This window comes from Pyxicephalus adspersus, chromosome 6 (genome assembly GCF_032062135.1).
Source record: "Pyxicephalus adspersus chromosome 6, UCB_Pads_2.0, whole genome shotgun sequence".
Classification (NCBI taxonomy): domain Eukaryota; kingdom Metazoa; phylum Chordata; class Amphibia; order Anura; family Pyxicephalidae; genus Pyxicephalus; species Pyxicephalus adspersus.
Genome location: NC_092863.1, coordinates 49,469,196 through 49,481,653, shown reverse-complemented (window position 1 = coordinate 49,481,653; position 12,458 = coordinate 49,469,196). Strand labels below are relative to the sequence as shown.

Here is a 12,458-nt window from a genome sequence, read left to right as displayed (position 1 = left end):
TTGTCTGTAGTGGATTAGCTCCCATTGTTTTTTAGGGCACTAATGTTCCACATGTGTAACAAAGGTAATTTAAAGATTATGTCCCTGCTTTTAAACTTGTGTGAGAGTTGAATTAACAATATAAGCCAATGCTTTGTAACAGCATATATTAAACCACTCTGGTTACTTACAAGAAAAAGTTGTAAAATCATTCAGTCATTTGCTTTTGAGGCATCAGTGACACCTTTCATGTACTAAGTAGCCTGAGCCACTACAGGACATGTTGTACACAAGCAAATCCATCTCAAAAATAGCCTTTGCATATCAGCGTCCTCCTGAGACACATGCATCAAGGTTAATTGATTGATGCAGATGTTTCTATTGAGCAATGGGCACTCAAGGATTGAGATCAGTTACACATAAAAAGGAAACTGATTACCATGTGATCAGGTGGGTATATGTTTACAGATATAATAAGCCTTTTACATGTTTGCACAGTGCCTGAGACTGGAAAATGGGGTTACTAGGCTGCTAAAGCTTTTAGTCTATGTCTAGTTTTTACATGTGTTTGCCCTAAAAGAGACCTAAACTCAAAAAGGACAAATAAAAGTAGTAAAATAATTTTTCCAGTGGCATTGGCTGTATCAGTAGCCATGTATAAAACATAACACAGCCACCCTCTTTGTAAATGTTGACCTTACATTCCACCCCCAGGCCTTGCCCCCTCTTTCATCCAAAAGTCTGTGCTTCAGTCTTTGAGCACCAGTTCACATGCCAGCAAGACCTCTCCCACTATTGACATGCTTTTGGGAGGCTAGATCCTTGCTATGGCAATAATTGGTGGGGCTATATGTCATTTCTCCCTAATGATGTGAAAAGTTGAGTTTGCTGATTTCAATACAGACACTTCATTACAACGTGTGGCTGTGGGACACATGAGCTTCTTTTTTTGCTTTAGGTCCATAATAAGTTATTTTTCATCCAGGTCAGGTGTGGCTGATTCATTGAAGAATTTAGGAGACAGACCAGCCTAAAATTTGACATATACCACATTTTCTTAGTCATAGATAGACATCAATGTATACTGATAATCCTACTATTATTAGAATCTCAGGTTTCCCCAGTGCCAATATACATGTGCATGTTTATTCCCTACAGCTGTGTGTGTGCGGAGTCCTAAAATCATGGCTATGACATATTTATAACTAAAGTGAGCAAAACTGATTTGGATAGTATTGTAGAAGGTACTGGTATTTAGTCAATGCTAATTAAATTCAGCAAGAGGGACATAAGTAGGGATGGGTCACATCCGAATTTCAGCTATTGAGATCTGTAAACAGGCCTTTTCAACAAAGCAATTAGAAGCCTAGAGCTCTAAATGATGGGCGAGGATGTGTAAATTAAATAAATCTTTGAAATATACATATGTATCCACACACACAGAAACCCATGCTATACATATTTTCCTATTTTTATTGATGCTAGAACTTGTCTGCCTCAGGTTTCAGTATGGCCAAGTGTGTTTACAGCTTGTTTTTCAGCATTCATTATTGTTCTGAGGATTGTGTAAGCATGGTATTCAGATGTAAGTTGAGGAATTTTTTGCTAACAGTTGTTAGATATAGGCTGTCCTAAGACAGAAAATGGCTTAGTTTGTGATTTGTCTAGACACAGGTTAGTTCTGTACTGGGTAGAAAGTGAACCTGCTTACATTATGTCCTCTTTTATCTAAAGTCACCTTTCAAACAAAATATAGGGACCTTTGTGCTTCCCTGAAGTCTATTGGCATCATCAGGTTAATTGCCATATGCACATTCCATTCTTCTCTTGTGAACATTTCAGTTCCCTGACTGAACAAGCTGACAGTTCATATAAATCATCTTTTTTTTAAGTGTTAAAAGCCAATGATGCAACCTGTTCAGCATATTGCAGTAGATAAAACACAAATGTTAGATTTCAGCATACTATGCAACAGGGTTATTACCTTTTTCTCAGAACTGAGGCAAGATAAATATTATGATGATATAAAATGTAAGTTCATCAGTACACTAGCATAGCCATGTCCGAGTGGTATTTTTTTGGGCTGTATGCCCTTTTGGCCATGAGGCAGGTTACCATTTGGTAGTTCAATAACTTATTAAGGTTACATTTCTGTTTAGAAATACATTGAAAAAAATCAGTTTAAATTATTATACAGCTGAAAATGTAATACAAAATAATGCAAAATATTTTCCTTTAAAATTAAATTGTTTTGGCATTTTAGTTAGTGAAGAGTGGACTTCTTTGAATGATTTGCATCCCTTTGCTAGGTTATTTTACTATATGTATTGCCAATTCATTTATTTCTGAATTTGTCTATTCTTACAATGGGCTAAATATATCAACGTGGTGTTACTAAGAATTGGCAATATTACTCCACAGCCACCAATCAGATTCAGACTTTCAGGGTAGATATAACTGATTGGTGGCTGAAGGGAAACAATTCTAGTTCTCTAGATATGTAGATACATCAGGCATGTTTTAGCATTAGCAACAGACTGAATTTACTCTTTGTTTTACAATAATTGGATATTGTGGCTTGAAGGTTATTTCTGTTGGTTCTAAGTGGAAAACCCTTTTTTATTTTTTACTAATGCATATATAGTACCAACATATTTGGTAGAGCTTTGATATTTCGTTGTTCACCGGGTTTACAACAAATGTGCTTGAAATCTAATCTCTTTATCACACATTTTACACTGGAGTCCTTGTGGCCAGAAGTGAACTCCCCAGCGTGCAGTTCCAAGGCTATCATCATTTTTGAGGGTCTTCACTTTTTCCCTGGGTTGCTCAGTCCAACTAATATTTTTAGTGACTCTGGCTTGCCTCATGCAGCATGCTCATGAGCAGCGATAGTTTTGTAATTGCATAGTGGTTATGCCCTAACAGATCAGAGAGTGTAAAAGCAATGCCCCCCATACCAGTTAAACACTCAATTCAGCCAATGTGAACAATTGCAGCTGTACTTTTTTTTTCTTGGACTTTTGTTATTTCACAGGTTCATAACATATTCTGGTATACCTTTCTATGTTCTTCAGGGCTGTGTGCCTGACACCTGTCAGAAGTGGATTGAAAATGTGTGAAAGTTAGACTTAGACTTATCTTTTGACTACAAGATATTCTAGTTTTTCTCTACATCTAAACAATGATACCCAGAGGTGACTAGACACTCCAGGCAACAAGAACACATATATGGAGCACATAGTTCTATTGAAATTGACTCTCCACTCTTTTTACACCCCTCATTATGGCACATCAATATACTAGGGAGAATGCATGTAAAATATAAATGCCTCGGATATTGGTTTAGCCATTTGTTCATTATGAATAATACCTGTAAAAGATCTTCCAATATAGTTATTATAGGACTGAATTTAACCCACAGGTGATATATTGACCTAATGTTTTTCTATACAGTAAGCCACTAAAGCAACAGGAATTTGAAACCTAAAACAGGGCCCCACATGTTTCCTGAAATGCAGCCTACAAGCACCACTCCAAAAGGCTCTTTTCTAGGTTAACACTTTCCCAACCAGTTGGAGATCTAAGGTTTAAGTTTAGATTTACCCTGACATAGTATCTGCTTCTTTAACAAATCTATTTGTCACACACAGAAATACCATGTGATTTTATGGGAAATACTGGATGAGGACATCTTAAGTCTTGTTTTTAAAGGATGAACTCAATGAAAAATGATTAAAATGTTTATAGATTTGCTATTTTTTTTAAAGGTGAAATGTGTTCAGTGGCACCATTTTGCATATGCAAAAAGGCCATCTTTGGACCCCTTTGCCCTCCTCTCATCAACATGCTAGGAAAATGTTTATATAAACCATTCTCTTCTCACTATATTACTTTTTGAACCTAGTGACTTTATCACTTCTCCAGGGGCCATAGTGTGCTTCCTCACAGGAGCAGGTAACCCAGATGCTGGAAGTGGTCTGGCTGTTGTGAGAAGCTTTGTAAATTTTACAAATGCTAAAAATGGGATTTGGACAAAATGCTGAGTTCACTGCATTCCAGACAAGCTCTGCTTCTGCTACATACTAAACATTTGACACCCAAGTTTTGCATGTTTGGAACTTTTAGGAGGTCATGTTCATGTACACATAGAGCACTTTGCTGGTAGTAAGTGTTGCTTTTGTGTAAATATTCAGTTTTGCGTTTCTGCTTTGTTTGTTTTTTTTTATACTGCTTTATCATTTGACATTCGGGCTTATGTAGAGCCAGAAAAAAAACAGAATTTTAGAAATTGTCAGGGTCAGAAAAAGAATTGCTAGAATTGGAATGTTACCTCCTTTAGTTGCTCTCAAGGGTGAGACGTGTTTGCTTAGACTGCTTTCTAGGAATTGAGCTTCAGGGGTAGTATAAACTTTCAATGGCCTATTTGTACTAATTATGAGCATGATAAATTTAAATTCTCCATGTCTTATATGTTTTTTCAATTCACATTTGTTGAACTTGTTTTTTATCAAATGCAATCCATAAATTGTAAAGTGGAACTATTGGCTCTGTATATTCAGTAAGATGATAGATAATTTGAAGAATGCAGTAAAGTTGAGGACACATCCTCCACATACATAAAGGGATGTGAGTGCCAGCATGCCTGTGTCCAAAGTTACTGAACTTTCATCTGGATGTCTCCTTAACAAAGGGATCATCCAATCTGGAATGGTACAGTGTGTGTGCAGCTATCAAACGCCATAATTTCCCTTTTCACAGTTTCCACTGAGCTTTACAATGGACGAAGGCCATAAAATTCAGACTGTGGAATCTTATTGGAGAGTGCGTGGGATATATATAGCATACAGCTGTGCGCATTACCATCTTATAAGACAACTAGCACAAGAAATTTGTTTTATTAATACATAAAATGTAGAAATGGCCCTGTTTTCATCCTGGTTTAACAAACGTCATTGGCGGAATACTTTATAAAATGTTTGTGCATACCCTTATTTACAAAATTTGCAATCTACATAGATGGAAATGTACTTAAGAACTACATGCTAAACACTTGTTTTCATTTGGTGATTGAGGCACTCTGTGGTCTCGTCCCATTTAGGTAAATGCAGGGGTTGCCACTTGTATGGGTATCAGACGATCTCCCACCACCACCAATACCTAATCTGCCTACTGCACAGTGGTATATTTTACACCATTCATGCCAATATTATTGCTAATGTTAGGTGGAGTTCTGCTTTAAATGTGTATTACTGCCAAACACGGAAAAAACTGTAAGCTCATTTCTGAGTCACAAAAAAAGAATGACACCTTCTATATCTGGCTTTGCACAGGGTTGTAACACACATTTTTCTTTTAGTAGAAAAGACTAGTCTATTTGATGCTGATTCTAAATCGGAACATATGTGGTTAAGGTGGTGCTGAGTTAACCAATAGGATGACGTACTTCTCTTGTGACTATGATAAAAATAAGAATCCTGAGCCCAGAGTTTGTGTAACATGCAATTGGTTTAATCTTCCTTCTCTTTTCAGGCCAGCAGCCCTCAGGACCTTCGTCTCTTCTATGAGAAAAACAAGAACCTCAGGCCCAAGTAATAATTCTTCCAGCATTACTGTCTTTTTTCCATTGAATTTCTCTCTGTTTACACCTGTTGATTCTGTGCTGAACCTCCAGGCTGCCAGCGAGATGGGCACTAGACACTTGGCACTCTGTTTAACATTCCTTAATTATCACTGCATAGCTGGTAGTGCCAGGCTCAGACAGAAAGGTCTTTTAATCCTTTCAGCAAATGGGATAGGTTATTTGAGGAAAGCAATGTAATGCAAGGAAGGTTTATAGCGCGCACAAACTTTTTTTTTTAATTGGCTTTGATTTTTTTAAATGAAAGGATTCAAAGTAATCAAGTAATACATTTGCATGAAGGATGTCTTTTCTGGATTTGCTAGGAATGACATGGCCAAAAATGTATTACCGATCATCCACAGCATCCATGAAAATAAAAGTGGAGGTGTGTTATACTTAAAGTGTATGACTGGGCCATATTGAAAAGAGAACATACTTAGTACATCTCTCAATACATGCACATTTACCTCTGTGTTTTTATCACTACAAGTACAGAACAATAAGCTGTTGATCTTGACAAAACTCCAAACTGACAAGGCTGCCTGTGGTGTTGTGTAGTTCTAAAAAGGGCTGTTCAACCTCCTGAGTGCTCCCCTGCCAGACTAGGGAGATGTTCTGACACATTTCTGGACATTAGGAGTTCTGTGGATTTCAGGCAGAATCAACAAGTTTTTCTCTGTACTTGCAATATTTTTACGGAGACCATAAACATACTTTTTTCTTTGCTTTTAAAAACTTTTGACATTTCAGAAATGAAAAATGATATCTGATTGTGTTTGTGTTAGCTATGGGCAGCAAGCTCATAATTCCGTTCCCTTTTATTTATGTAACCCAGTGTATTTCATAAAATCAAACACACGCAACCTTTTTTACAAGCCAGAAATAACATTTTCAGGCCATCTGTGTAGCCCTATAGCAACCAATCGGATTAAATCTTGCACTGGAAAATGACATCTGGAGATGGAGCATTTGAATCTGATTGGCTTCTGTGATGTAATGCAAGCTGAGACAGTTCTTCCCTCAGGCACTTTAATAAATAAAGGCCACAGTTTGTTCCTATGGGTCACACCTCAACTTCATTCTGCAAGTTTATTTAAATTGGCTCTGCTGTGCATGCATTGGGGAATCTGTCAGTTGTATTAGTGGTGTGTTATTTCTCTGTATTAATAAACTGGCCATACCTGTTTACCATGATTAGTTACTGCTGAGTCCCCAGATTGCAGTAGATCGCCTTTCTCGTTTGGAAATGTAATATAATGCTGTGCCAACGTTATGAATCTTTTTTGGTCAGAGTTAAGTATTGCACAGGGCATTATTTTTTTGCTGTGCACCTCACAACCTGAGTCCCCTAAAAATACAACTACAGCGCCCTCACTGGTTTGGAAGTTAGGAAGAATAGAACCCAGGCTGCCTGCAACTGTTAAATTTAAACCTGGCAGACATTCTCCCCTCTCCATTTTCACTCACTGCTCTAACTTTGTGTTCAGCATTTTTCCTATACCGTGCCTTCTCACTCTCCTAGTACTAGTCTGCATTGCTCTGCTCTCCTTTTTCCTGTGCATGTTGTTTAACTGGCATATATGTTTGTGTTGATGTTTCAGCATCCCACGAGAAACGTCCAGTCATTTAAAGCAGCTGCTTTTGGGACTTCTGCAAAGGAACCAAAAGGACCGAATGGACTTTGGTAAAAATAATTGTTATGCTTGTGAATGTTTTATGTAGCTTATAAGGAAGTCAGCAAATATTTATTTCAAGCCAATTTTAAATTTATAAAACAATGTAGAGATCATTACCTGGAATTTAATGTGGGTGCTTGTCATCATCAAAAATAATTGAGTTAGACAACTTAGATTAAAATATCCTTAGCACCCAAAAATGAAAATGATGTCTGGCAATGGACATGAAAAAAAAACAATTGCATGTAACAGAGTAAAGTGGGCCAATCTTTTAGGCAGCAGTCTGTAATAAAAAAAATTGTACAGAGGACCTCTACTGGAAATTTAGTGCAACAACAACTCTCCAAAATCACCCTGTCTGGATGGACTTCACTTGTGTCTGAGCATGTTGCTAGGTACTGTGGTGGTATAAATAGTGATCACTGGAGCAAATACAGCTTAAGGGAATATTTATATTGATAAGCAAAAAGAGAAAAAAAAGTAAGATGTTAAAAAATCATCATCAAATTAACTTTCATTGATAACCATGGGCAGATTCTCAAGTTTGTACAGTTTCTGGTTTGCATGTGCCATCAGCAGTCATTTTAGGTAACAAGTTATGTAACAAATGTAACCAGCAGGTAGTTTTCTTTAGTTTTAATCACAATTATCAACTGCTGTGCTCACCTTAGCACAAATAAATTAAAGTAAAAAACTACCAGCTGTGTTGCCATTAAAGAGAACTAAGCTTGATTTGAATAAAAGAAAAAAAAACGAAGAGAAAATGTTTCAAACCATCCATCTTCAGTCAGTAAATATGAATAGAATAGGTGGTCTTCCAAATGTTACAAACTATTTTTCTGGAATTTTTTTTAAGGCTGCAATCAAATAATGAAGCTTAGTCCTATATATGTTTAGTAAGAAAAATAGTGACCTTGTACATGAACCATTCATACTAACAAGATTTATCCTCAAAGAAGAATTGCTATGCCAAGTAAATGTCTGATAATCGATTAATTACAGAGCTTTGTATAAGTAGGCTGCAACCACATTCTTGATTTCACATAGCTTCAGAATGCGCATTGTGATGTAAAACGTGTAACTAAATGTGCAAGGTAACATTATTCCAGATGGTAATTGCTAGTTCATGTATTATCAGTTACAGGATCTTATAATAAGAGATAATTATGTTTAATATGGGTATTAGTCTTACTTGTACAGTGTATTCTTGCAGTGTGCAGTACACGTGGACACACACAATATCTCTAATTAATTATATTTTTAAGGAAAAGGTATTTTAGTTAAACATTTTGAAAACCAAAGCTTACTGCATTTGATTTTATTCTACATTAATGAAAGCCCGCTATGAGAGAATGTTCATTCCAAAAGTTCTAGTTATTTGGCGGCCAGGTTAAGCAGTAGCTTTAGTAACTTTCATCACTAACCTAGAACAACCATACAGATAAAGTATGAAGGGGCCATGTCTTCAGTGTGTGACTTCTGCTAAGCGTTATTAGGTAGATGTATGTTGTCTCCAGCGAATGGTAGATTTTTCCCTAATCAAAAATAGAACAGTAAATATTGATCAATATACCACGTTAAACTATTAAACCATTGGATTTTGAACAAACTTCAGCAAACTTCATCAGTTGGACCCATGTTGCCATTAGATGTATCCCTCATGATGTGGTACAAAGCTATGAGGCCATTATTGGATTGATAAATAGGATATTCTTTTTCAATCAACACTCAACAGATATCACACAGTGTAAACTGTTATTTATTGAACGTCTCTGAAATCTCATCCTTTTTTTTTTTCTTCACAGATGATTTCTTCCATCATCCGTTTTTAGATGCAGGTTCCTCCATGAAGAAATGTAGGTGATATTTACAGTTGTAAACCCTTATTGTATTATGGCTGTCAGTATCAAATATGATATATACATACTGGAGCACCATTATATTTACATAATAGAGCACCATAAAAACCCAAACAGGAGAACACAGATTTCAAGCAGAAAAAGTCTTCTTGGAAATTAAAACTAAGGTCCCATTTTCATAGGAGTACATTGCTAATTACTAATTTCAGTAAGCTCAATTTTAGTGGACTTACCCTTTAAACTANCCCCCCCCCCCCCCCCCTCCCTCCTTGTTGCAGCATATGCTCACTTTACCACTCTGTTTGGCTTCCAGGACTAGGAGAAGCCATGGTGAGTAAGCTAGAAAATGCTTAAATCAGATTTTACACAGTATTGTGTGCCTATAGAAGCTGAATAAAATGGCAAGCTATACCTGGAAAGGTAACTATGCTGCTTAGGATGGGGAAATTAAAGGTCATCTGTTGTTTTTTTTTCCTGGGGACTAAGCACAAGTTGACTGTTGTATGATAACTTGTGTGGTTTATTTTAAATTTCAGTAAATTTTTATTTGAGTTATGTACAATTTATTAAACCCTGTGTGATCCCTAGTCTGTTTTTATAGCCTGTACATGATATAAAGAGTTATTGATATTCCTAGAAACTGTAGGAGCATGGGATTCATACTCAACAGTGATGTCAGTAAAAGAATATACTGTAATCCAGTTATTGTGTGTATTGACATGCATCTCTCTCTCTCTGCCCAGCTGTACCTGTGCCATTGCCCTCATATCCCAGCTCAGGGTCTGGAAGCTCCTGCAGCAGTTCTTCCACATCACATTTGGCATCTCCCCCAGTAAGTATCATTCATCCAAAGTTTGAAATCTTTGCAGTCAAACACAACAATATTTCTATATCCCTGAGGTCATAACATTTAATCAGACCTCAGTAAGTTGCATTTAAAGTCACTCATTTACTTAATGTACTTTGTATTGTACCATGACTTAATTTTACTTAAAACTGACAGTCTATGACTATAAATTCTATGTTTTTTTCCTCCCACATATTCTCTTTTATATTCCTCCTATTAGTCTAGCTAATTATTATTATTTATTCTTTTCTATTCAATGTTGTATTTTATAATAATTACATATTTTATTTATTGGCAACTCTACTCAAAACTAAATCAGATAGTTTCATTCAAAGCATTTTTAATAATAGAAAAAAATGTCTCAGTATATTTGGTATTCTATTTTAATACAATTACATAAAGTTGCAGCTTTCTTTATTCATTAATCTTTTTTTTTTCTTCTCATGTTAGCCATCTCTTGGAGAAATGCAGCCGCTGCAGGAGAAAACTTTGGTCTCCCCCATGCCTGACTCTCCAGGATTTCTTCAGGGCTCCAAGGAATCTGGTGGGAGCAGTAGCAAAAACTCATCTTGTGACACAGACGATTTTGTTATGGTGCCTGCACAGTTTCCAGGTTCTCAAGGTTTGTTACACTAAGAGGAAATAAGAGAGAATAACATCAACCTATATAAATACTCCATCCAGTAAGAGTGTCAGTAATTTGCTAAAAAGTCACTCAGTCTTTTGTATGTTTTGTGTTGAACATGATAAGGTTGTGGGACTGCAACAATCGTTCTGTTGTGGACAGCTGTACCTAATATGCTGTGACCTCCTTTGGGAATTGTAGTTCAGCACAGCTAAAAACAGACAACAAATGATGAATAGACTTAGACATGGTTAGACTTTTGTACATAATAAAATAACATATACAAAACTTTTTCACTAGAAAAAATCCATAAAAAGTTGCTTGTTTGAATATACACATGTAATACATATGTCTATGTACCCTGCGGCAGCCAAATAGCAGCCTAGCTAACGGATATCAGGATATTTCATTCAAGGGTATCCTATAATGCTGACATAAGTAGATCCAATTTGTGACAATTCAATGTGTGCTGGTACTTTAAGCAGGGTCCAAGAGTTCCATGCGCACACATTTGTATTTGAAATTCAGGCTGAAGCCATCTTTCCCCAGAGATACAACTCTTTCCTTACCCTATTCCTCACTGTTCTGGCAGCCAGTGCCCTCCGATGCTCCAGGTTGTGGGCAAGCCCTCAGCCTCAAGTAACCTAGACACAACAGCAAAAATGCAGATTTAATTTTTCAATCTCCCAGAGTTCAGCCTTAGCGAGAAAGTGGTTGAGTGGTTTCCAGAGCAGAAGTAGAGGAAGTCTTCTATTGAAGACATTTGCTCTGGTGACAGCTGGTGGGATTTCCCTTATTAATATTTGTTGCTGTGTATGTATGGGACAGAAAATACAGAAAAATGTTTCCAAAATGAATAAAAGAAATTTTTTATATTCCTAATACATACTGGAAACCAGTTCTAGGTTTTACCAACAGTTCAGCAGTTATGAAAATGTAATGTCAGAGGTTCTGTACACACTTTTGGAGTTTTCTTCATGACTAAATCTATGTACACACGTCCGATATCGGGCGAGAATCTGGCTTGTGTACAGCGCCCATCGTCTGAACAACCGTCCTGGCGGATCCACAGACGATGGATGACGAGCAATTGTAATGCAAGGGAATAGGGAGAGCGCGCAGCGGGGTGCTGCTCCGTCGTTCTCCCCCTCCCCTCTCCATAGAGCAGAACGGTGCTATATGTACAGCACTCGTTCATGCATCTTTCAGTCTTTTGTCATTGGAAAGGACCATGACGATCCTTTCCAACGACAATAATTGCAGGTGTGTATGCAGCTTTACAAGATGTGCCCAGGACAGGAAATGGATCATAACACATATATAAGGCAATCCAGAGGCATTTTGTGAAAAGCTTTGTTAAATACTGCTTTTAAAAGCCACCTGTCTTCTTTAGAAATTCCCTGTCAATAGCTGGGAATTGGTTAAAAAGAAAATGCACTGTGATAGGCAGAAGTAAGCATGCAGGCTAATAGGACAATTGTGATGCTTTTGTTATTCTGCTTGTGCCCCAGTGAACAGCATTATGTGGTGCTAGCTAATTATTGCAGCTCGGACTGAACATAATAATTAAAGTCTGGTTTGTTTCCCAGGCAATTACAACAAAGAACTTGACTTGAAAGATTTTTTTTCCTCCCAGCACAAACCTTGTGAGATTAGTTGGCAGGTGTGATTTTCTAGGAATTAGCAGTCTGTCCAGGGGCTAGTTGGGTGTCTTGGAAAGATTTCAACTGTTTCCAGGGATATTTTTCTAGTAAAGATAGTGTAATATATAACTAAAGCTACGTACACACTTCCAATTATTATCGTTTGTAAACGAACGACGAACGATCCTGCACGATATCTGCGAACG

At 37.0% G+C, this 12,458-nt stretch overlaps 1 protein-coding gene across 1 annotated transcript in view; it reads left to right on the top strand.

Annotated features, from left to right (window-relative positions):
• ULK1 (unc-51 like autophagy activating kinase 1) overlaps window positions 1-12,458 on the top strand; it is a 64,517-nt gene that overhangs the window by 33,489 nt on the left and 18,570 nt on the right. Inside the window, exons 9-13 of the mRNA XM_072415717.1 lie at window positions 5,512-5,570; window positions 7,204-7,286; window positions 9,084-9,134; window positions 9,881-9,969; window positions 10,435-10,606. Of these exons, the coding sequence (XP_072271818.1) occupies window positions 5,512-5,570; window positions 7,204-7,286; window positions 9,084-9,134; window positions 9,881-9,969; window positions 10,435-10,606 (454 nt within the window). The remainder of the gene's footprint in view (window positions 1-5,511; window positions 5,571-7,203; window positions 7,287-9,083; window positions 9,135-9,880; window positions 9,970-10,434; window positions 10,607-12,458) is intronic.